The 26,618-nt window shown below is 41.8% G+C and overlaps 2 protein-coding genes across 26 annotated transcripts in view; one reads left to right on the top strand and one right to left on the bottom strand.

Moving 5' to 3' along the window:
* LOC109893808 (protein hinderin) overlaps nucleotides 1–10,693 on the top strand; it is a 37,058-nt gene extending 26,365 nt beyond the window's left edge. For all 4 annotated transcript variants that reach the window (XM_020487030.2, XM_020487016.2, XM_020487010.2 and 1 more), the window contains one exon: nucleotides 10,229–10,693. In XM_020487030.2, the coding sequence (XP_020342619.1) occupies nucleotides 10,229–10,454 (226 nt within the window). In that variant the 3' untranslated portion in view covers nucleotides 10,455–10,693. The remainder of the gene's footprint in view (nucleotides 1–10,228) is intronic.
* A 292-nt stretch (nucleotides 10,694–10,985) lies between these two features.
* The window catches only part of LOC109893838 (CUGBP Elav-like family member 4), a 108,841-nt gene continuing 93,208 nt past the window's right edge, over nucleotides 10,986–26,618 (bottom strand). For 2 of the 22 annotated variants that reach the window (XM_031824566.1, XM_031824596.1), the window contains exons 9-14: nucleotides 24,598–24,702; nucleotides 23,710–23,790; nucleotides 23,427–23,507; nucleotides 22,160–22,303; nucleotides 19,146–19,339; nucleotides 10,986–17,310 (exon numbers count right to left, since the gene is read on the bottom strand). In XM_031824566.1, coding sequence (XP_031680426.1) covers nucleotides 19,212–19,339; nucleotides 22,160–22,303; nucleotides 23,427–23,507; nucleotides 23,710–23,790; nucleotides 24,598–24,702 — 539 coding nt within the window. In that variant the 3' untranslated portion in view covers nucleotides 10,986–17,310; nucleotides 19,146–19,211. The remainder of the gene's footprint in view (nucleotides 17,311–19,145; nucleotides 19,340–22,159; nucleotides 22,304–23,426; nucleotides 23,508–23,709; nucleotides 23,791–24,597; nucleotides 24,703–26,618) is intronic. The other 20 variants (XM_031824577.1, XM_031824601.1, XM_031824586.1 and 17 more) reach the window with 14 other exon arrangements.

Raw genomic sequence — 26,618 nt, 5'->3', positions numbered from 1 at the left:
ATAAATATAAATATATATATATAAATATATATAAATATATATATATATAAATATATATAAATAAATATATATAAATATAAATATATATAAATATATATATATATATATATATATATCCCATATATAAATATATATATATATATATATATATATATAAATCCTTGATGGAAAAAGCAAACCATGCAATAATCTGAGTTCGGCGCTCAGACGAAAAATCAAGCCAAACAGATATCCGCCATGTTGAAGTCAGAAATAGCATTTATAAATATCACTTACCTTTGATGATCTTCATCAGAATGCACTCCCAGGAATCCCAGTTCCACAATAAATGTTAGATTTTTTCGATAAAGTTCATCTTCATGTCCAAATACCTTCTTGTTGTTAGCGCTTTCAGCCCAGTAATCCAAATTCATGACGTACGAGCAGACAGTCAAAAAGTTCCGTTACAGTCCGTAGAAACATGTCAAACGAAGTATAGAATCAATCTTTAGGATGATTTGAACGTAAAACTTCAATAATGTTCCAACCGGAGAATTCCTTTGTCTTCAGAAATGCAATGGAACTCAAGCTAACTCTCACGTGAACGAGCGTCACAAGCTCGTGGCACTCTGCCAGACCACTGACTCAGAGCCCTTATGAGCCCCCACTTTACAGTAGAAGCATCAAACAAGGTTCTAAAGACTGTTGACATCTAGTGGAAGCCTTAGAAAGTGCAATTTGACCCCATAGACACTTATCGATAGGCCAAGAGTTGAAAAACTACAAAACTCAGATTTCCCACTTCCTGGTTGGATTTTTCTCAGGTTTTCGCCTGCCATATGAGTTATTTTATACTCAGACATCATTCAAACAGTTTTTTAGAAACTTCAGTGTTTTCTATCCAAATATACTAATAACATGCATATATTAGCAACTGGGACTGAGTAGCAGGCAGTTAACTCTGGGCACGCATTTCATCCAAACGGGAAAATACTGCCCCCTATCCCAAACAGGTTAACCACACCCGAGGGAGGTCAGAGCTCCTTTTTACCAAGAGTGCATAAAGGCTTGGAAGAGGAATCAACCTTTAGACCAGGAAATGTGAGGTGGAGCTACGTTTTTTTAAATTGTTGAAACTCTGAACCTCAACACGAGGTGAAGAAATAAACTCACATCAAATTTTATTGGTCACATATACATGGTTAGCAGATGGTAATGCGAGTGTAGCGAAATGCTTGTTCGTCTAGTTACGACAGTGCAGTAATATCTAACATTCGTGACTACCTTATACACACAAATGTAAAGAGATGAATAAGAATATGTACATACAGTGGCGTGCAAAAGTATTCATCCCCCCTTGGCATTTTTCCTATTTTGTTGCCTTACAACCTGGAATTAAAATATATATCTATATTTTTTTTTGGGGGGGGGGTATCATTTGATTTACACAACATGCCTACCACTTTGAAAATGCTAAATATTTTTTTATTGTGAAACAAACAAATAAGACAAAGAAATAGAACTTGAGTGTGCATAACTATTCACCTCACCCCCCAAAGTCAATACTTTGTAGGGCCACGTTTTGCAGCAATTACAGCTGCAAGTCTCTTTGGGTATGTCTCCTTAAGCTTGGCAGAACTAGCCACTGGGATTTTTGTCCATTCTTCAAGGCAGAACTGCTCCAGCTCCATCAAGTTTGTTAGGTTCCACTTGTGTACAGCAATCTCTATGTCATACCACAGATTCTCAATTGGCCCGTCAGAAAGTCCAGGACGGGGTCGAGACCCAGGGTCGTTGACAGTTTATCGATGTTCTTGGTAAAGACCTTTCTAGAATTTAATTTGGGAGATTGTAACTCTCTAAACAACTTCTTCCGTGGTGCCCCAAATCCTAATGAGTTAATTGTTACATTATTAATTTAATCGGGTAACAATCAAACAGTTCAGGGATGCAAACTAGTCAAAATAGGTGACCTACGTGATCCGTGTAGATCTAATGAGAAAAGTTTAGGCGGGGTGGGGGACTTTGGATCAACATTGGCTGTAAGCGAACGAGTGATGCTCGTTTGGAGCAATACTGGCTGAATCCAAGGCACAGTCAGTCGTGCATGTGACTGAAGAGAGACGAGACAACCAATTTGCTAGTTACAGCATCAATGCACGTTCTGGAAAGACAGCGAGTGCAAAAGCAGTTTGCCAGTTACAGCAGCGCATCCCCTGAACGATAACAAAGAGGTAGGTGAGAAGCCTGACCATGGAGACGGGGGTGAGAAGGTGATGAAGCATACTTCATGAGCTGGAACCAAAAAACAACTGTCATTTGGAAAGTTTGAAGTGAGGGAGAAAGTGTGGTGGAACAAGTATTGTTAACATTAAGTATCTTGCTCGCTGGGTCTAATTCTCTATTAGCTAGCCAGAGAAATATTGAGCAACATTAGCCAACTTAATTGATCAAATAATTGTGTTTCTGGTGTGAAAATTAGCTGGCTAATAAATTAAAACAAATTTAAAATGCTAGCTAACGTTATATCATCAGATGCGTTAATGTTAGAAACCTAATGTTAGTTTCTTACTGGACCCTGGCAATCTGTGTGAAATGTTAGTTAGTTCGATAGCTAGTGAACTAGATGTCTGAACTAATGTTTTCCCTCCACAGTATGTGGTTAATTTTCAAAATGAGAGAATTAGGTGAAAATGAGGCGTTGCTTGTTAAACAAGTGAATTCAGGGATCAAGTGTAGTTTGGCCTGGCTTAAGCTGGATGCCAATATAGAGGTGAAAGGAACGCCACACACTTTCTCAATACACACAGTGGGTAAGAAGGGGTATGCCAGGTGTGCTCTCTGCCTGAAAGAGAGAAATTATTCCAACAAATGGTATCATACTCTGCTTGCACATTGTAGAACAGATGCCTACAGGCAGAAAGTGTCCAATGTAACAATGTGCAGTGTAGCCCAAAGATATTGCTTTTGTTGTGTTCAACTTGACCGTAACACTTGTGAGTGAGGGGGATTATAATTTTTTTTTTTTAGCTCGGTTAACCTCTCTAAACATCAGAATGCACTCCCAGGAATCCCAGTTCCATCATAAATGTTTGATTTGTTCGATAATGTCCATCATTTATGTCCAAATAGCCTCTTGTTAGGGCGTTTGGTAAACAAAACCAAACGCGCGTTCAGGTCCAGCCGAACGTTTGGACGAAAAGTTCAAAAAGTTATATTACAGGTCGTAGAAACATGCCAAACTAAGTATAGATTCAATCTTTAGGATGTTTTTAACATAAATCTTCAATCATGTTCCAACCGGAGAATTCCATTGTCTGTACATAAGTAATGGAACGAGAGCTAACTCTCTCGTGACCGCACGTCAAAGCCCAAGGCACTCTGCCAGACCACTGACTCAAACAGCTCTCATGAGCCCCTCCCTTATAGTAGAATCCTCAAACAAGTTTCTAAAGACCGTTGACATCTAGTGGAAGCCTTAGGAAGTGCAACATAACCAATATCCCACTGTATCTACAATAGGGGCTGAGTTTTAAAAAACTACAAGCCTCAGATTTCCCACTTCCTGGTTGGATTTTTCTCAGGGTGGATTTTTCTCTGGTTTTCGCCTGCCATACGAGTTCTGTTATACTCACAGACATCATTCAAACAGTTTTAGAAACTTCAGAGTGTTTTCTATCCAGTACTACTACTATAATATGCATATATCAGCATCTAGGACAGAGTAGCAGGCAGTTTACTCTGGGCACCTTATTCATCAAAGCTGCTCAATACTGCCCCCATGTCACCAAGAAGTTAACGTTATTTTTGCGCACACAGCCTTGTGCCCTTGATCGATGTCTACTATAGCGCCACTGTAATAGAGCAAAAATGCCTGTTTCATTCTATTTCTACATGTTTTTTACACGGACACAGTGTTCATCAGGAAGTGTATAGGGGATGTTGTTCCCACAGGGTCTATTAAAACCTACCCAAACCAGAATCCATGGATAGATGGTAGCATACGCGCAAAATGCACATTTCAATGGCTCTGACATGAGACACATGTGGCAGGGTCTACAGACAATCACAGACTACAATGAGGAAAACCAGCCACATCGCTGACACCGTCTTGCTCCCAGACAAGCTAAATACCTTCACCAGTTTTGATGATGACACAGTGCCACCGACGCGTCCTGCCAGGGACTGTGTGCTCTCGTCCTCCGTGGCCGGCGTGAGTAAGACATTTAAGTGTGTTAACCTTCGCAAGGCTGCCAGCCCAGACGGCATCCCTAGCTGCGTCCTCAAGAGTGTGTGCTGGCCAACTGGCTGGAGTGTTTATGGAGACACTTGCTTCAAGATGTCCACCATTGTTCCTGTACCCAAGAAAGCAAAGGTAACTGAACTAAATAACTATTGCCCCGTAGCACTCACTTTTGTCATCATGAAGTGCTTTGAGAGGCTAGTTAAGGATCATATCACCTCCACCTTACGTGATACCCTAGACCCACTTCATTTTTCTTACTGCCCCAATAGATCCATAGACGATACAATTGCACTACACACTGCCCTATCCCATCCGGACAAGAGGAATACTTACATCAGAATGCTGTTCATTGACTATAGCTCAGCCTTCAACACCATAGTACCCTCCAAGGTCATTATTAAGATCTGGGCCTGAACCCCGCCCTGTGCAAAGGGGTCCTGGACTTCCTGACCCAGGTGGTAAAGGTTGGAAACAACACCTCCGCTTTGCTGATCCTCAACATGGGGGCCTCACAAAGGTGCGTGCTCAGCCCCCTCCTGTACTCCCTGTTCCCACATGACTGTGTGCCACGCACGCCTCCAACGCAATCAAGTTTGCAGATGACACAACCATAGTAGGCCTGTTTACCAACACTCACAAGACCGCCTACGGAGAGGGGGTGAGGGCCCTGGCAAAGTGCTGCTAGGAAAATAACCTCTCCCTCAACGTCAACAAAACGAAGGAGCTGATTGTGGACTGGATAGGGAGCACGCCCCTATCCACATCGACGGGACCGCAGAAGAGAAGGTGGAAAGCTTCAAGTTCCTCGGCGTACACTTCACTGACGATCTGAAATGGTCCACCCACACAGACAGTGTGGTGAAGGTGCAACAGCGCCTCTTCAACCTCAGGAGGCAGACAAAAAGTTGGTTTCGGCCATAAGACCCTCCAGAAACTTTTACAGATGCACAATTGAGAGCATCCTGTTCGGCTGTATCACCGCATGGTATGTCAATTGCACCGACTGCAACCGCAGGGCTCTCCAGAAGGTGGTACAGTCTGCCCAGGGAATCACTGGGGGAGCACTACCTGCCCTCCAGGACACCTTTAGCACCCAATGTCACAGGAAGGCCAAAAATATAATTTAAAGATATCAACCACCTGAGCCACGGCCTGTTCACCCCTGCTATCATCCAGAAGGCGAGGTCAGTACAGGTGCATCAAATCTCAAGGCTATTGTAATGTCGTCAGTAGGCTACAGTAACCTATGCAACAAAAAAAATTGTGGGACTGGGAAAAAATGGCCAAAACGTAATTAACCGGTTCCCGTGCTTTTAAAATTATGGTTCTGTTCTGGGACAGCATAGATCACTTTAGTTTCTGGTTCTGATTCAGGTTATCGGTTGTTCGCTGAACCAGTACACAAAATGCTCTTAGAGAGAAGGGGAAATACTGAAGCATGCATTGATAACAGTTCTAGTTTAGAGGCCCAAGCGTTTGTCGTAGATGGTACTGCTCTCTTTTCTGGACTGTAAGATTGTGCCCTCCATGGCACTTGATGTACATTGATTGGTAGGCTACACTATATTTAGATACTTCCAATACGGCCTGAGACACTTGTAGAAAAATTTACACTGCCTGAGAAACCTTTGCTATTTGTCGCCGTTCTCAAATTGTTAAACACTATTTGTGGTGATCTTGTTTAAATGTATTTGCAGGAAACATGCATTATGGAAAATATGTCTCACACCTGGTCATAGTTAGTAGAATAATGAATGGATTGGCAAGATTTTGCCACTGTCAACTTTTAGAAAGTTAGTAGGGAAGTTAATAATCTAAACAACCAAAATATACTCGCATTCAGTGAACTTTTAGTGTTTAAAACTCAAACATTTATTTCCCAACTGCTTTTTCTATAATCTTACAGGCTCTTTATCATTCTCGATACTTTATATTCCAACACATCCAACATGATGCATATTAACCAACTCAGTGGCCCTGTGGTTAGTGTCCGCCCCCGAGATTGGAAGGTTGTGTGTTCCATCCCTGGCCAAGTCATACCAAAGACTGTAAAAATGAGACCTGGAGCATCTCCGCTTGGCACTTAACATTGAGGAGCTAGATTGGGGGTAAGGCCCTCCGGTCTGTCCTGTCTCGGGGGTGTACTTGTACATCAAGCTGTCTCACGCTACAGAATCAGGAGTTTGGCTCCTGCTTAGGAACTGTTCCGGCTCACACAAGCCGAGGCTCGCGTCAGGCTACTGACTTTCTGTATTGGGCAGCTCCATATGGCAAACTCTGGTTATCTTATTGCAGAGCGCACTCACTGTACAACTGTTTTTAGAGAAGATTGTATTGCAAGGTTTGCCATATGTGTTGGCTAATATGTATATGCAGCTGTCATACACATCTGACACACATGACACTCTACATGCTTTTATTTGGGTTTCTATGCAAATTATTTGATTGAATGTTTCTTTAAACCTGCTGCTAGTTACTTGAAATGAGAGATCCATGCCAAAACATGATTCAACATTAAATTTGAGAGAGTGCGAATGAAACACTAGCTTCTTGAGCAGGCACATTGATGTTTACATTATTAGCTGGTTATGCTAGTCAACTGTGACGTTGGCTAGCTTTCAATACATTGGCTAAATGGTCAGGCGATTTACCTCTTCATATGATAAAGACTATTCGTATTGCATTCTACATTTTAAGTGCACTCACAGATATTCATCTTATTTCAGTCTTTCAGAGCTAGGGTTAGTTCCTCTTAATAACCTGACAGCGGATCTGAGGCTATGTTTACATCATAGATAGAAGCATACAGCGTTGAAAAACACATTTTTCAGAAAAGATTTGCAAGAATTTAAGCTGCCACCAGATTTTACAATAATCTGAAGAATTTTTCATTGCCGTATAGAGAAAATCAGCTCCTCGACGTAGATCGATCAACTTGACTGTTTTCGGCGTCGGCCCACCACCTATAATGACTGAACATTGAAAGCATTTCATTAGGGCCCTTCTGAGAGGTTTGCTCTTAACAGCGACAAACGTGATCATTGTGATCAAGTGTTGTCTTCACCGTTCAATTTGTCTTATTATTATGAGCTTCTAGCATGTTAACGTTTCAGTCAGACGATGTAACTTTATACTGTCAACTTTAGATTTTTTTATAAAAAGTTTGAACTGTCAACTGACCTCAGCCAGTCACTGTCTCCAAAAGACACCCACGATTGTCTTACACTTTTTAGACTCTGCTCAAAAACCCACAGATGTCTTTCTTGGATAATTTATTGAAACAAACTAAATGGGAACAGCATTCAGTTTTGGCCTCCTAAACCACTCTCCAACCAGCATAGTAGCCAAGAGTTGATTTTGTTGTCAATATTCACTGGATTTAGGAGTCCCCTTTGTTCAGAAGCAGAAGGTCGTTTGAACAAGCTTAGTAGCCAAGAGTTACCTCAAAACCCTGGTCAGAACTTCTTCTTTAATGAGGAAATGTGGAGTAAAAACACCTTCTCCTCTCTTTTCCCTTCCAACAGACAGACCGTAATCAGCCCCTCTTGCCTGCTCTGCTCTCACCTGCCCTTTAATCCAGACAATGCCAAACCCCAGCGACGCAGGGCTGCTTAGGCTAACAAGCACCGGCGAATGCTAGCTTATGTATGGACAGAAATATTTTATCGTAGTCTGCTGTCCGAGATCAGCTTCCTGCATTATTCAGACACCCAATCTGATTTTGTGTGTGTGGAGGGAATCAAAGAAGCATGTCATTTTAAGGGTTTTTGTTTTGCGGGGAGGTTGGCGAGGGTCGTCTTGGCCCTTTGTAGACTTTTTGCAGATGTTATGAGAGTGAGGGGTAAGCCCTACCATACCCATGCATCCCCCTTAATGTATGCCTGCCACCAACCACGGCAACTCAGGAATTCCACACTAACATTGGATGAGTGCCACGGTATAGCAAAATCTGACACACACTGTACTGTGGTCCTTACCCTAATGGTAAACCACCTCTTCATTCAGCAGCAAATCCCAACAACTATTAACATTTAACCAATTTAATCTTAGTTGAAAATTGCAAAATAGGGCCGGGTTAAACATGAAACAAGAAGTTAATCCCTGGCCTCCTGCGCTAGTTAGTAATGAGAGTTCCATTGCATCCTCCTGCCTCCCTCTTTCCCTCCCCCTCCTCACCTTGCTCGCCTGCTATTGATTGGCTGGGAATTGACATGTGCGATATACACGCCTGCCATTTTATAGGATTTTTATAATGCTGTTTGGACTGCAAATGAAAGTGGGTGCTAGGGCGAGACGGACATCTTTAATGAGAGAAGAGCGGAACAACCTGAGGAAGTTGTGAGAAAAGGGGAGGGAGCAAAGAGTGGATAGACTAACTGCAGATCTTGGAGAGTAGAACCCAGGAATGTATAGGCTCGATATGTCTGTAGAATGTAGTGACAAGTCTGATATGGAGGGTAGCAACTTTGAGTAGCATGTTTTTCTAATGTGAAATGTATTAATTTATTTCTGTGTGACTTATGTGTGAGCATGTAGTCAAGCAGATTCATAAAGAGCCCCCTTGAGTGATATTAATACCTGCAGGCCATTTGCAACTGAACCTTGCGTAAAACAACAAAGGCCTTTGGTATACATGGCCCCTCCAAACCATTAGCATTCTCCCCACCAGGCCTGTTCTCTACCCTTCTCCCTCACTTCCCCCTCACAACCTTTGAATTCCCCCTTTCTCAAACTGTACCCCCACCCCATCACCCCCTGTACCTTGTTATAGATTGTGACCGCCGGTAAGTGATGCATTATTCATTACGGAAATGTCGTCCGTTGATGGATGGCTGTTTGAGAGGCCTGTCCGTTAAATAAATCCACAAATGAAAATGCAAATTCTCACATTTCAAGCGGGAGCCCTGCCAAAGTTTCACCCTGACACTCCCTCCCTGCACTCTGTATTTCTCTCACTCACTCTCACACATTCTCTCATACACTGTCACTCTTCTCCCCACTAACTGCTATTGACAGTCAAAAGGAGACCAAATGAAGAAGACGGATTTACTTAAGCTTCAATCTTGTTTTTCCCCCCTGCGGGTGTTATCCCCTATAGGTGTCCCCTTTTTGTTTTCCTACACACACACTTTTGTACAGATTAATTCAAAGTCCATAGATTTTAAGAAATGGATGGAAAACTACAATGATTGTTATTTCTTAAACGGCATCGGTTTGCATCTGCGCGCTTCCAAGGTTCTGAGAGCCAATGATAGGCTTACGGCGCTCGTTGGCATGTGCGTGGGTGGTCAGCGACGCTGGCTGCTGATACCCATCTGAGTCTTTTTCTGTGTAACAAAATATTTATAGTGATACATTTTCTGTTTTAACTTTGTTGCTTTAAAACGAGCAGCGAATTATGTTAGCAACATCGATGGAGCGTGCTTTAAGAATGTATGTTTTGTATCTGGAATGCACTCGTCCAACTGTGTGTACACACTGAATAATTTATCAAGCAGCCAGACTGAAGGATTGAATCTCTATTAGCTTAATCTCTCGCTTTGGTTTATTTATTTCTTCCCTCATTCTTATTCTGGAAGAGAAGGCCCCTGTGCGCTCTCGATCTCTTTCTGTTGCACCTGTAACATCTCATGCCCTTCTGCTTGTCCACCCCAGGGCTTTATACATTTTACACTGGTTGTGTTACGCTTCAATGGACACTACAGAACGAAAACATTGAGTTAACAATTCATCCGTACATGGATATCCTTTCATATCTTCTGTTGAACAAATACGAGGTGCGCTACACATTTGCACTACAAGCTTTGTGCCACAGTCATGCTTTGGCCTCGTGCCTTGTCTAGTTCCTGTTAAGCAATAGGATGGCACGAGTGCTGGAGAGATTCAAGAAAGGACAATATTACATAGGTAATATTGCAATTTATGTTAGCAAGTAGACGTATCGTGCAGTAATCAAATGGGTTTTCATTCATTGACTCCTCTTCATCTGTGTTTTTGCTCTAGGCTGGACTCCTCATTGATTGAGTTGTTGGAGGTCTTCAGTCCCATCTCTCTGCCCGAGCGAAACAGCCCCTCCGCCTATCGAGGCAACCCTACCCGATGCCAGCCCCCCCTCAGTGTCCCCAAACCAGCCCGCCAAGCACTCCTCTCCCACCCTGGCCCTTACCGGACCCCCCAACAGGACCTGGAGGAGAGCCAGATACTTGAAGAGATTTTCTTCATCTGCTGATTCGGGGGTCCGGAGGTAGTTACCCTGAGGGGGACAAAATTACAATTCTTAATAATTTACTTGATATTTACCATTGGCTCCTTAATTGAGGTCAGTGCCTTCTGTTTGTTTTGGTTTGAAATGTCCAAATAAGACAATCATGATTTAGGGAATTGTACGATTGTATTTTTATAATGCAATTGTTTTTATATTGATTGTTTTTTATATTAAATGTAAATAAATGTAAAGAATTTTGTGTAGTGGTCTCCACATTTTGTGACATGGTCACCGACAATGTAGCTAAATGCACTTTAATTCTCATATGTGGATTTCTTATCACTTCAACGTAAATGGTACAATTCTTGTGAATCTTCTTAGTTCGTGACCACCTTGGTCACATTATCTCAGAACTGAAGGATTACAAGAACTGGGTCATATTCATTATTTTTAATATGAAATGCAATACATTTTATAACGTTTGCTGCCTAATGAATACGACCCTGGTCGAGGCGCTGTTAGAATATGCAGTAAGTTTGAGTCACAACACGGGTGTATTCTAGACTGTGCTTTATTATTGGGCTAAGCTGAGACGCATCATTCATTAAAATTACAAAATAGTCCAGGGATCAGAGAATGGTGCAGTCTGGAGAGACGAGGGCGGGAGCCTAAAGCGCACTAACCAATGAGAAGCCTACCTCATCAGACAAGGTAAAGCGCTACACGCAACATTCAATTCCCCATCCCCTTCGTGTGCTGAAGTCTTCAGAATACTTTTGAATCCATTGAAGAAGTAGAATGTAGGAATAAACCCATGATAACAGCATTGAAGGTAGACCACATGATCGGAAATTGAGTAACTGAATATTTGATGAAATAGTGCAGTTTTTGATAGGTATTTTACCCTTGATAGAACTGAACACTTGTACAACATCAGAGCTCTATAGGATGTTACAAAAAACATGATAATTGAGACAAAATAAACAACATTTCTCTGATTAATACAGAACTCTTAACACTTCAGAATAAGGGACACATTGTATGTGGAATTTCTAAGCAGTAATTATCACTAATCAGCTAATTATGGTTTCAAGTCCTACATTAGCAGCAATGTTTAGCAAGAGAGGGAATTCCTCTCATGGATAGACATATTTTAACAACCTTGTCCTAAGGAGAAGTGGTAAATATTAACCTAATGTTTATCCCATGTTTCCAAGAGCTTAGATGGTCAACAACAGAGCAGTTATGAAACAGAATGACAAAACAGCGAAGGTGCATTCAAATTGTTGAACACAATCACAACAAGGTTTTTATTTTATTCTGGAAAGGTTTCATATGTATTTTAATTTTGAAACATGAAATTACCATGTCATTGCAACCTATACGCTGCCACATTTAGCTGAATTTGGAACTTGTATGTAGAAGTTCACAAAAAATACTGCAATTTGAATGCACTTTGTAGCTTTAATCATCTAGATAGATTGAACAGTTGAGGTGCATTTAAATATGAAGAGCGGGGAAGTGAAATGTAAAACAGTTCAGAAAACAGCAGCATAACGCTTTAAAAGAACAGTAGAGCTCTGATATTGAATAAAACAATCACAAATGGAAAAAAGAACAACAGATAAACCTCTGAGAAAACGTAACAAAACAAACTTGGCAAATATGAGCATAATCTCCATTTCTCAAAGAACTGTTGCAAGTTGTGATCCTGTAGACAATAAGTGGTCAACAATGTACCACAATGTAGGCCTATACATGAATATAAAAAACTATTTGGTCACATACCAACTCATAGAAAAATAATGCCATGAAATCATGCATATCATTTGTAAACAGAATAAATAAATAAATACATAAATAAATGAAAGAAAGAAACCCAAAACACTTGTATAAAAAGGCCAATGCATGTCTATGCTCTAATTGAGTTCAATGCTCTCCCTGACTGTTTTCTGGTTAAATGCCTAGGTCAGGTCATACAGTTGTACCATATTCCTATGGACTCTTTTTTTAAATTTTATTTTATTTTAAACCTGGTTTCATTGATTATTATATGTTTTCGTTCATCTTTTTGAAGTAATTAAAGTTTTGTTTTATTCAGTCCTTGTAGATAGAAGTAAAAGTCCTATAAAATATGCAAACCTATGTACAGAGGAAAACAGAGCAACAAAAACATTTACAGTATATTCATTGGTTTATGTATATATTTATATATATTTATATTCAAACTTCTGCTCTGTTTCTCATTGTTTTTGAACTACTATGTTTTTTTTTTTCTCAATTTGTATGTAAACAGTTGCAGCTGAAAGTTAGCATGTGAAATAGATGCTCAATTCCAGTCATTCCTCTCCCTCTGCCTTCATTCACTCAATTGGAAAGCATTGGGAAAGGTGTAAGAAATTCACTAATAGCTCTATAGCCTATTTGAAAGGCTAAGGGAGTTTCCACCATATTGCTGACACCAATCCAGTACTCTCAGGCCTTGGAATGCGGGTTAAAGTAGGCAGAGAGAGGGGCGCAAGCAGGGAAATAAACCTAAACACAGAACAAAATGGAGACTGAGGGATGAATTTCATTGGGAAAGTGTGACTGAGAGTGTGAGCTGAGTGAAAGGTGGCATTGGGAGAAGTTAAGGGGACTTTGAGCAGTTCTGAACCTGTTCCAACCGCCATTTTTGTATACAGAGAGCCTTGTGGATGGCGCAACATCAAATGCTGTGCACTCCGTGAAAGCTCTGGTTGTCCCGCTTCACATACTGCTCTCTGCTCTCATCTGAGATGCAGTATGTAAAATCTGACACCTGATTTGCATAGGGAGTGACACGTCACATTTTCTGGCCTATCCAAACAAAGGGTCGATTTCCTCTGGCTGTGAAACTCTCAGCTCCACTTACAATATGGTATATGAAACAGGGGAGCCTCGCGATTTACAGCAAAAGCATAATCACCTCGCTGTGGTATTCTCGGATTTAAGAGCTCTCAACATGAACAAATACAAAATAATTTTGTAGAATTGAAACAAGACCACTTTGTCTTGGGTCACAGCACGTTGTGCATCTTTGTGCTTAAAGCTGAAGTTGTAACGAGTTAACAGGCATTTCAATGGAGTCTCTGAGTCGTTCAGAGAACACTGGGCAGAAAATTGTTGTCATTTATTTGAAATGGTGCCAGTTTTGTAGTCACGAAGTATGATCAGCTATAAGACAGGTGAATTATTATATTAAGTTGTTTATTATTTGATTGCTACCATATTTAGAAAGTATGGCATGCCCTATTCTCCCACTTTTATTGAATAGGACACATTCTGTATGATTTTTTTTATATTTCTATCATATTTGTACTGTGTACTTGAGCTTGTGTCCTCAAGAGTGACAACACCTCAGCAATTTAAAACTACTTTTACCCGGAAAGGGTAAAAGAATAAGCATTACTATGTATTGTTCATGGCCCTCTCTTGATAAATAATTACTTTTGGATATGTCTATTTAGGCAGAAATCTAGATTTTTACATTACATTTACTGGTTTGGGGAGACACATTGACGTGACTTAGAAGCCGAATCCGAACTTACGCATAACTTTGAATTTCAAGTAAATCATAAATTGGTTGATGTCAATGGGAAATTTGTGCAACAAGAAACCGATCTCAAGATAGGGTGGACCTTTGATAAATAATGGGGAGAGTCATTTCAGAACTTTCCTTGACAAACCCAGAGAAAGAAGGGGGTGTAAAGGAGTGTTAATGACATCTTTAGGCCTGTTTGCATTGCGGTAGACTGGGTGAGACACAGACCTTGTAGCAGGGATGCAATTGAGGCTAAATCCAGGTAAACACAGTTTTGATATGATGCATAGCACATAGAAATAGATTGAATAGAACGGTCTCGGAACCTCTAACCCTAGCAATTTGACTGGTAAACTCATGGGTACATTCACAATGGCTGGCTGGTATTGGGATGCAATCATTTCCATAGTAATGTAGAATGTTAATTCAAATGATGTTAACTGATGTGGCTCATGCAATGGAATGTATTTCAGTTGAGTTAAATCAACAAGTCACACATTTTATCACATATTTTACTTCCGGCTTTGCTCCTACGTCTAAAATATACAGGTTAAGACCACGATGTCACATCTGGGACCAGCGCCGTTGCTAACTACCAGCGCCGTTGCTAACTACCAGCGCCGTTGCTAACTACCAGCGCCGTTGCTAATTACCAGCGCCGTTGCTAATTACCAGCGCCGTTGCTAACTACCAGCGCCGTTGCTAACTACCAGTGCCATTGCTAACTGGTATAGCTGGTCCCATTGTTGCAAACAGTTATGTTTTTTTTAGAATCCCATAGAGGTTAACGTTTGTCATCTTCAACCTGGCTTTGCACCTATGGGTATACTCGCCATAGCCGCCAGTCCACCCATTATGCCAACATTGACTTGAATGGGGATGTATGTTCTAGTCATTCTATTTCTATAGCATAGCAGTTATGCACCTAGTTCGCTAAATTAGCACTGTTAGCATTGCCGTTGGGAACAGCCTGGCGGTTTAGACCGGTGTTCAGTGTTTACCCACCTTTTATTTAACATTACATCCCTGTCTGTTAGTAAAGGTTGGACGCAGGCACTAGGGAATGGTCTGGTGAGGAACAGTTAGAGAGAGCTCCATACAACAATAGCTGAATTGGCGCTGGCTGTATACATTACAAAACACTTCCTGGTTCCTTTGTGTTTAGTAGACAAACCACTTCCTAGGTCTGCAATGTGTTAACATGAAATTTCTCCTATAAGTTATAACCATACAATACGCAATGTCAGACCAAACCCAGTGGAACCAAGCCTCAAGGGTTCTTATACTTGCACAGCATTTCCAAGTGCTCCCTTTAGTTCGTACCTGTACTAGCAGAATATATAATACCCACTTTGATTTAAAATGTAATGACAAATACACATCACAATGAGTCTGTGACTGTCAGAGTACTTGATGCTAATTTCCATGTGTGAGAGGACCACGGTGAATCATCTGAACGATTCGTTAGCTTTGACATGCTTTACTGCTAAAGCTCTATGGAGATGTGAAACGACATGATGAAATGCGACTGCAGTTTTGACATCATCGTAGCGCGTTGGCTGCTTGCAGTAATGTTTTGAAAGCACAGTGCTTGATGGCAGATTCTGCAGGTGACAAGGCACACCTTGTGTTGACAGCCCATACGCTACATGCACTTACTTACTGAATGCAATTAAGAGAGAGAAAAGGTCACGGTATTCATCCATTTTGGTTCAAATGTCAAAGAGAATGTTGTTTTTACGTGTTAAGTTTGTGTAGAGTGTACTTTGAAGCTGAAAAGTTATGTTTGGAATCAAGTCAAAGATCTTTGTCCTACCTCTAAAATTAATTTAGCCTGATTTCTCTTTAAGCCTGCTACTGAGAAGTGGCTTTTTTTTGCATTTTTTAAAATGGTATGTACACGTACATACAGTGTATGTGAATCTTCACACATATATTCAGGAATATGTGTGTATCAGCATATATAGTTTATTAGAGAGAGGAATGCCTGCAGTTCTGGGAGCTGCCAGATTTGCGCCTCTTCCCAAGCAGAGCAGTTTTTCAAACTCCAGCTAAAATCTACAAAAAAATGACAGCTCATCATAGTCGATAGCTGTTCTCTATACAGACACACATAAAATATGTGCATATACTGTAAATACATATATTGGTTTGATTAATATCTATTTATCCATATATACTGTATATATGTATATATATGAATACATTAGCTTGAATGCGTGTTATACATATACATATATATGTACTGCAAATATAAACAAGTTCATGTATTTCAAACATTTTTGATGTTCTTTTAACTATGAGGTTAGGATGTCAAGTTAGAAAAGGTAAGGCTGCAGTATGGAACAACCCTTCCCATGCACACTCCATCCCATCCCCCAAGAGAAAATGAGAAGGGGGAAAAAAATAAACATTTTGAATAGTTAATTGTAAACTAGCGAAGTGAGCGACCCCCATTGGTCATCTGAAATAGTGTTGCCTGTATTCAAAAAGCATAACAGCAATATATATGTATATATACATATATTGTATATATATTCTAAATGTACACATCTTTTAAATGCAACTCTTTAATCGATTAACAAAGATTAAAAGAGATGCAGTGGTCCGAGTATATTAATAGAGCTACAAGTCCTCAGCAATAAAAATGTTTGGTCTTTTGGTCCCTAAAACAACTAAGGAATGACAGGTAAGACTCCCTGGAGACCGTTGCTATGGCTCTCCTTGGCAACGGTATCCCCTGGAAACCGACAGGCACTCCAAGCTAAAGATGGCCATCCCGAATCAAAGTGAGTTTGGGTCATGAAATATCGCATTCCCTACAAAGTTCTCTCCTCCTAGTCCTGTAAAAGTGTTCTTTAAAAAGTTATTTCCCCATACCCAACAACTTTACATAGATGTCTCCTATGGCATTCCCCCCATAAAGTATTTTTTAAAAGTTTGTTTAGTTCTTGGAACTCTTGGCATCCATACTTCCTCCATCTCTGTTCCGTGTTTTTTTCTTTTTCTTCTTCTTTTATAATACTTCCCTTGTGGTCCTGTAAGGTAGCTGTCATTCAGGCAGGTTTAGGGAGAGAGAAAGAGAGGAGGGGAGGCGATAAAGAGAGTAAGCGTCCTGGAGCTACCCAGGCTTGCATGAGTTCTCTCTGAGGTCCAAAAGGTACATCCAACAGAGGTGTCCATTACTTGGTCATTTAATTTGTTCATGTTCAGCCCAGTATATGATCCAGTTTCATACCAGCCTCAAATAATTCCTGTGGTCTTTCAGTTCAATGACGTTGTTCATTTAATCAACATGTGTTCCAGCTCAATAAAAACCTGGAAAGTAAGAATATGGTCCTTTATTCATTGCTAACAAAATCACATTGATCTATTTGCCCTAGCAAAACATATTTTCACATTCTTATTTGTGTGTGTGTGTGTGTATGTATATATATATGTATACACTGCTCAAAAAAATAAAGGGAACACTAAAATAACACATCCTAGATCTGAATGAATTAAATATTCTTGTTAAATTTTTTCTTTACATAGTTGAATGTGCTGACAACAAAATCACACAAATTGTCAATGGAAATCAAATTTATCAACCCATGGAGGTCTGGATTTGGAGTCACACTCAAAATTAAAGTGGAAAACCACACTATAGGCTGATCCAACTTTGATGTAATGTCCTTAAAACAAGTCAAAATGAGGCTCAGTAGTGTTTGTGGCCTCCACGTGCCTGTATGACCTCCCGACAACACCTGGGCATGCTCCTGATGAGGTTAAGGATGGTCTCCTGAGGGATCTCCTCCCAGACCTGGACTAAAGCATCCGCCAACTCCTGGACAGTCTGTGGTGCAACATGGCGTTGGTGGATGGAGCGAGACATGATGTCCCAGATGTGCTCAATTGGATTCAGGTCTGGGGAACGGGTGGGCCAGTCCATAGCATCAATGCCTTCCTCTTGCAGGAACTGCTGACACACTCCAGCCACATGAGGTCTAGCATTGTCTTGCATTAGGAGGAACCCAGGGCCAACCGCACCAGCATATGGTCTCACAAGGGGTCTGAGGATCTCATCTCGGTACCTAATGGCAGTCAGGCTACCTCTGGCGAGCACATGGAGGGCTGTGCGGCCCCACACCATGACTGACGCACCGCCAAACCGGTCATGCTAGAGGATGTTGCCAAACCGGTCATGCTAGAGGATGTTGCAGGCACGTTCTCCACGGCGTCTCCAGACTCTGTCACGTGCTCAGTGTGAACCTGCTTTCATCTGTGAAGAGCACAGGGCGCCAGTGGTGAATTTGCCAATCTTGGTGTTCTCTGGCAAATGCCAAACGTTCTGCACGGTATTGGGCTGTAAGCACAACCCCCACCTGTGGATGTTGGGCCCTCATACCACCCTCATGGAGTCTGTTTCTGACCGTTTGAGCAGACACATGCACATTTGTGGCCTGCTGGAGGTCATTTTGCAGGATCTGGCAGTGCTCCTCCTTGCACAAAGCCGGAGGTAGCGGTCCTGCTGCTGGGTTGTTGCCCTCCTACGGCCTCCTCCATGTCTCCTGATGTACTGGCCTGTCTCCTGGTAGCGCCTCCATGCTCTGGACACTACGCTGACAGACACAGCAAACCTTCTTGCCACAGCTCACATTGATGTCCCATCCTGGATGAGCTGCACTACCTGAGCCACTTGTGTGGGTTGTAGACTCCGTCTCATGCTACCACTAGAGTGAAAGCACCGCCACCATTCAAAAGAGACCAAAACATCAACCAGGAAGCATAGGAACTGAGAAGTGGTCTGTGGTCCCCACCTGCAGAACCACTCCTTTATTGGGGGTGTCTTGCTAATTGCCTATAATTTCCACCTGTTGTCTATACCATTTGCACAACAGCATGTGAAATGTATTGTCAATCACTGTTGCTTCCTAAGTGGACAGTTTGATTTCACAGAAGTGTGATTGACTTGGAGTTACATTGTGTTGTTTAAGTGTTCCCTTTATTTTTTTGAGCAGTGTATATTTATACATACATCAACAAATATAAATATATACACAAATGTAAATAAATACATTAAACTATATATATATATATATATACAGAATATAAATGTGTGTTAAACATATTTTCTATAATTTAGGGGTCTAATTGCAGGCGACTCCTCTCACCTGTGTTGCCCTGTGTGCAGTGACTGCCATATCCCTCAGGGCAGGGGTGGCTGATAGGGGGAGGGGCTAGTAGGGGCGGTTGGCGTCCTTCGGCCTCTTGAGCTGCACCTTGAGTCTCTTCATGCCGATCTGAAAGCCGTTCATTGACTGGATGGCAGCATGGGCACTACCTGGGTTATCGAAGCTCACAAACCCTGGGGGATGGGCCGCACAAAGAGCGAGAGAGAAGGGGAGACGGAGAGAGAGAAAAATGGAAATATCGTGGAAGAGAGAGAGAGAGGGGACGAGGTTAGGTAAGTGCAAGACCAAAGAGAGGACAGTATGAGTGACAGTTGAAGTTTTATGAAAGGAAAGCATGAGACGGAAGGAAAACAAGATACAGGCAAGGGTAAGGATGAGGGGAGGGATATGAGAAAAGTTACTTCAGATTTCAAGTCGGTGACAGACAGTTCAACATGATTCTTACATTTTCCCACATTTGCAACACACAAAGAATACACTGACTTAAATTAATACTTAATCATACTGTTATCTATAAAGCACATTTCCTGCCATAGCCATTCAGTTTATTACGCTTTAAAAACATGCCTTAACACTTCAATTGCAGTTCTCTTATAATATTATCGCGTGGACATCTTAACATATAATGCATGTTAAAGTTACTGTACATTAGACACAGTTTAACACATCAAATGCCCACATCAATAACAAGCCTAACGACATGCAATAGAAACACAACACCAGGTCACTCAAATCAAGGGTAGAAACCATAGAATTAGAACAGACCGAACAGACACCTCTCGTCAAAACGACACTTAAATATTTGTCGGACTCTCAATAACCCACAATAACATCACCTAGAGGGTGCAAGAATAAATACCAATTGAATTCTGCCTCTGTTAAAAGGCCCATGGAAGTTATTCATAAATATTACAGTGTTATACCCAATTATACTATTTTGATTCCGGATATTGTAAATCTATGGTAAAGACTACTTCTCAATGAAAGATATGAACTAGTCCTATCATGATTATCACCATAGAGGGAGTGTTTATGGGCTAACACTTTACTAGTGCTCTGCATCATATATATGTCATAAGCCTGTCATTAGCATATGACATCTGTTATAAGCAGTCATTATACGTCCTTTTATGCTGCAATTACATTCCTGGTAGCTTTCAGTGATATGCCAATTAACCATGGCAGTTACACTTCCTATGGATACCTTCTTCATAATGCATTATAAAGCATTTTGCATACCTCATAAGGCTTTATATATATATATATGCCTATAAAGCATTATGAAGAGGGTATTCATAGGAAGTGTTACGACCATGCTTATTTCTCAGCTAGCTGATGTACTAGTCTAAATTATTAGTGTCATGTATCATATTGTAGCAACCATTTGGCAACTTATTTTCAGATATCTTCTAAACTACCCACAAGCACTATTTCTCAACATCATATGGAGAATCTACTCTGCGTTAGCAAGCTCGAGGTGGCTAACGTTAGCCACTAGCTATGCAGACTGAGTGTTGGCAGTGGTGAGCTACAATCCACCAATCATGAAGAGGTGTGGTGTAAACAACCAATCAGATTCCCCACATGTGGGGGATGCCTGTTTTTTTGTGAAATATACTACTAGAGTTGTTCAACCTTGGTTTAGTACTAGTGTGCTACAGTAGCTGACTGACTGCTGTTGTGATCATTTCCATCTGCCTGGAGCCTTCCTCCAATCTCCGTCTTAATCTTGACTCTTCCCTCGTCTCCTGTGCCCATTCCTGCCTCTGGATTATAGCCTCTGGAATCAATCTATTTTGGATTTACCTCAATATATCCCCATTGGATTAGCTGACTCTCCCTCGGCCGGTGAAACGGCCTCTCCTTCTGAACCTCCTCTCTCCTTGACTCTTCTTTGGTAGCTAACTCAGCCATCAATCTGTAAGTCTCTGCTCTCTCTACTTTATATCTGCTGTCTTTTTTGATGTTGTGTTCTGTGGGTTTCCTGCCTGTTCTCGACTAGTTAGTGTTGTTATCTGTCTTACTACTCAGCTTTGTTGACCGTGGAGGTTGGCTAGCCAGGCTAGTTATCTGGCTAGGCTAGCTAGCAGGCTAAAATAACAACCTTTATCTGGCTGGCTTGCTGGCTAAAATAACTGCATTTACCGGTAACATTATTTGATAACTGGTTAGATGGGGTTATTTATTTAAAAACCTTGGTTTACTTTAATGTAGCTGTTAGCAAGGTGTTGATAGCAACAGTGCAGTGCTAATGTAACGTTACCAGGCTGGTAGGGTTATTGTTAGCAGGCTAATTGGCTAGCAACCTGGTAAGCTGATTTGTAACAATTTATTCATAAAGTATTTGCTTGTAAGACGGCTGGATCCTCCATATTACGCCACACCACGCAAAAACATTTTCCGGCATGACTTAGGTATTCTTCGGAATTCTGATCGGTTTATGTAGCTAATAACTGGAAAAATTGAAAAGTTAGGTGTAACTTTGCATTGGGATTTTTGATGTGTATACTAATGCAAATCCATTTGTTACATGTGGTTAAGTTTATGCTACCTACCCTTTGGTTCGGACCTCTTGGTGTAATAATTAAGCTGTTGACTTGACCAGGTCGGGGCTACCCCCCCCCCCCCCCCCCCCCCCCGAATTCACTACAATATGTTGTCATAACCTGACATAAAACATTATGACAACTTATAACATTGGATCTGTCATACTATTGAGAGTGAGGAACTCTTCATGATGCAGTTACAGGTGTTAACCACCGCGACATGCATTACATTTATCTGTAACAGAAGACCCACAAGGCACATTCACCCCCCATCCCACCCGCCAGGGCCCCCAATTTTCAAGCAACTCCGGAATTTACAATTTCTCTTTTCAATGTTTTCAAAAAAGGTTGCGTCTGCGGTAAAGAAAGTAATGAGTGAAAGAATAATAATAAGGATAATAATGAAGAATAAATCATCTTTACAGGTGTTTTATCATTTTTACCCACCAAAGCATTTACTTTGGTTTGTCGCCCGATCCACAAACACTTTGGAGGAGATGACATTACCGAAAGGCAGGAACATCTGCATCAGCTCGCCATCCCCAAACTCCTGAGGGAGGTGGTAGATGAACAGGTTACAGCCCTCCGGCCCTGCACATAGAGAGGAGAGGGGGTAGAGAGAGGAGGGGAGGGGAAGGGTGGGATGGGGGAAGAGAAATGAGTGGGAGGGTATGGGGAGAGATTGAGAGAGGGGTAGGAGGAGAGGGAAGGGGTAGAGAGGGAGAGAGCGAGAGATGAAAGGGGTGGGAACGAGGCGGAAGAACGGGACAGGGTGGGACAGGGAGAGTGGGGGAGAGAGAGTGTGTGTGGCGTGAAAGCAAAGGAGTGATACAGGTGATGGTATAGAGGGGGAAGGCAAGAGAGAAACAAAAGGAAGGAAGAGTTTTCGGACCAACCAACATGATGAAGCAACTGAACTGATACACAACATCAGAATATACACTGATACACAGAATAGGTAGAACAATTTCTGATCTCAGATGATGGCTTCGTCTCAAATGGCAACCCATTCCCTATACAGTGCACTACTTTTGACCAGGGCACTACTTTGTTCCATAGGGCTCTGGTCAAAAGTTGTGCACTGTGAAGGGAATAGCGTGACATTTGGGATGCATTTTTAATGCCCATACATTTCATCTACACTCCACAGGGGGGAGCCAGAGTCCCAAGCCTGAGTCATCAAGCACACAGGTCAATGAGTTCTCCCTCCACGGGCTGATTCTAGCCAGTCTACCGGTGTGCTTCTCTGTCTCACTTGTTTTCTCTGGCTTTCTTCCAGGGCAAAAATGAACTGTTAAATGCAGTGGGTGGCTGTCCTATTGCCTCTGAATATAGAACACTGTCTATTTCCCAACGATTCTACATGTTGAATCACCACCAGCAGGTGATCTACTGCAGACGTCCGGCATTCGAGTTATGGTATGTCCTTTCCTTGTGTCCTTTCCTAGGTGATGACTGCTCTTCACATCAGTGTGGATGAAGGAAAGAACACAAGGAAAGGAAGCTATTGAGGTGCACACCTCATATAAAATTGAGGCAGATTAGCATGGAAATGCAGGTATGTCAGGCAGTGCTTATTAACGAACTATGAAAGACTGGTCATTTGCTAGCAATGTACGAGCCTGGAGACAAGCAAAACATACCAGCCACTTTAACACAGAATTCTATAAGATTGGTATAGGCCAGGGCTGGCGTATGTGTGTGTACGCCTCACCTTCTCTCTGTTGTTGTGGGATGATGGGAGGAGGCTGGGGAAAGGCCTGGCTGATCTGGCCATATGCAGCAGGGTAGGCTGCTAAGACACACACACAAGCAGATCAGATAACACTCAAAGGCTGGAGAGCGCGTGCACACACACCTACACCCACTCTCACTCTATGCACAGAAATATGTACACAAACACACACCAATTGATTAAATAACAGGCTCAGACACCTACATATCACATTATGTATGTACGCACGCATGCACGCACGGACGCACGCACACACACATACCATGTGAAACTGACAGACCTGCATACTGCTGGACTCCTGTGTAAGCCTGCTGTAAGTGGTCTGCTGCAGTGGGACTCTGAGCTGTTGAGTCGGAGAGAGAGAGGAAGAGAGAGAGGCGGTGGAGAAAGCGAGAAATAGAGAGAGAGGACGAGAAGAGCAGGAAAAAAACAGTAAGGATGGGAAGAGGCAATAAAAAAGGAGGGAAATAGACAGGGGGAGAGATATAAAGTGGTTAGAGAGAGACTAAGAATACTAGTAAAACGAGGAATTTGAACTTAACTCCTCCTGTCTCTCACCATGTCCCCTCGAACGACTGAGCAAAAAGGACGGCGTCTGAGACTGACTACATTTCTACACACACACACACCAGTTTGAATGGGCAGATTGAGCACTGAAGCACACCAAGGATAATGTAGATCCACCACCTCCACACAAAACTCCTGGCTTTCCTTCCCCAAAACCACAGGCATTACAGCACATCCCTGTGTGGTGCACATTTTTGGACCAAACATTACAGATACAGTACACAGAGACTTGGAAACATTACAGCTAAATAATAACCAACACCAATACCATGCTCCTACACACACCACACACTCGTCACAACCAAGCTGTCACACACATGCATGAAACACACACCCACATTTCCATCATGAAACACCACACATACAAACACACACACAATCATTATACAGCACACATGCGCAAACACACTCTCACACACACACCATACCACACTACCATCACCACCAAAACCATATGACCACACCGACCAATTAACACTAAGACTAAACAGGATCGTTCTGATTGAAAGAATTGGGGGAAGGGCAGGCAGAATGGGTACCATTCTGATAGAAAGAAAGGGGAGAGGACGGGGGTAATGGGTACCTTCAGAGAGAGAAGAGAGGAAGCAGCCACCCTGAACCCCAAAACAACTCCGATGAGCCAAGCTGTTTTTTTCAGAGTCCTCTCTAAAAACCACCTCCTGCAACACTGGAAAGAGATTGGAGAAAGAAGCATTTCCTCCCCTCTTCACAAACCCAAGGAAGTCGACACACGTACTGGCTAACATTGGAATATGACACAAGTTCATACTATACATAAGCAACCTTTTATAGTTTATAACCTTTTCTAAACACCTTTCTTACCATTCATAACACAGCTGTTTGTTTAATTGTCCTTTTTCAAGACCCGTCGACTACACAAACAAGTTTTTCTACAGAGCCAGCCCTCCTGACAAGAATCCGTCATCAAGCCCCTCTGAAAGGATGGGAAGTAATTGGAGCAAAATGGACCTCCTGCACAAATTACCCTCAGTCACAGATTTGCTCCAAAGCCACATCCTCTTTACACGTAAGTAGTTACAATGGCCTTTGGGGACTCAGGTCTATTAGAACTTACCTGGTGTTCTACCCAGACTCATATTTATCAATGTTACATTAAATGAGTAAAATTGGGGAATATATTATGTAACATATATGATATACTGTCATCTCTGGATCTACCAGCATACCACCCTGCATCTCACTGCTGGCTTGCCTTTGAAGCTAAGCAGGGTTGGCCCGTCGATGGGAGACCAGATGCTGCTGGAAGTGGTGTTGGAGGGCCAATAGGAGGCACTCTTTCCTCTGATCTAAAATAATAATAATATATACAGTGGGGAGATCAAGTATTTGATACACTGCCAATTTTGCAGGTTTTCCTACTTACAAAGCATGTAGAGGTCTGTAATTTGTATCATAGGTACACTTCAACTGTGAGAGACGGAATCTAAAACACAAATCCATAAAATCACATTGTATGATTTTTAAGTAATCAATTTGCATTTTATTGCATGACATAAGTATTTGATCACCTACCAACCAGTAAGAATTCCAGCTCTCACAGACCTGTTCGTTTTTCTTTAAGAAGCCCTCCTGTTCTCCACTCATTACCTGTATTAACTGCACATGTTTGAACTCATTACCTGTATAAAAGACACCTGTCCACACACTCAATCAAAAAGACTCCAACCTCTCCACAATGGCCAAGCCCAGAGAGCTGTGTAAGGACATCAGGGATACAATTGTAGGCCTGCACAAGGCTGGGATGGGCTACAGGACAATAGGCAAGCAGCTTGGTGAGAAGGCAACAACTGTTGGCGCAATTATTAGAAAATGGAAGAAGTTCAAGATGACGGTCAATCACCCTCGGTCTGGGGCTCCATGCAAGATCTCACCTCGTGGGGCATCAATGATCATGAGGAAGGTGAGGGATCAGCCCAGAACTACACGGCAGGACCTGGTCAATGACCTGAAGAGAGCTGGGACCACAGTCTCAAAGAAAACCATTAGTAACACACTACGCCGTCATGGATTAAAATCCTGCAGCGCACGCAAGGTCCCCCTGCTCAAGCCAGCGCATGTCCAGGCCCGTCTGAAGTTTGCCAATGACCATCTGGATGATCCAGAGGAGGAATGGAAGAAGGTCATGTGGTCTGATGAGACAAAAATAGAGCTTTTTGGTCTAAACTCCACTCGCCGTGTTTGGAGGAAGAAGAAGGATGAGTACAACCCCAAGAACACCATCCCAACCGTGAAGCATGGAGGTGGAAACATCATTCTTTGGGGATGCTTTTCTGCAACGGGGACAGGAAATGTATGATCTCTGTAATTGCAAACAAAGGTTTCTGTACCAAATATTAAGTTATGCTTTTCTGATGTATCAAATACTTATGTCATGCAATAAAATGTAAATTAATTACTTAAAAATCATACAATGTGATTTTCTGGATTTTTGTTTTAGATTCCTGCTCTCACAGTTGAAGTGTCCCTATGATAACAATTACAGACCTCTACATGCTTTGTAAGTAGGAAAACTTGCAAAACCGTCAGTGTATCAAATACTTGTTCTCCCACTATATATCCCAA

This window comes from Oncorhynchus kisutch, linkage group LG1 (genome assembly GCF_002021735.2).
Source record: "Oncorhynchus kisutch isolate 150728-3 linkage group LG1, Okis_V2, whole genome shotgun sequence".
In the NCBI taxonomy this organism is placed as follows: domain Eukaryota; kingdom Metazoa; phylum Chordata; class Actinopteri; order Salmoniformes; family Salmonidae; genus Oncorhynchus; species Oncorhynchus kisutch.
This window is presented reverse-complemented; position numbering and strand designations above follow the sequence as displayed.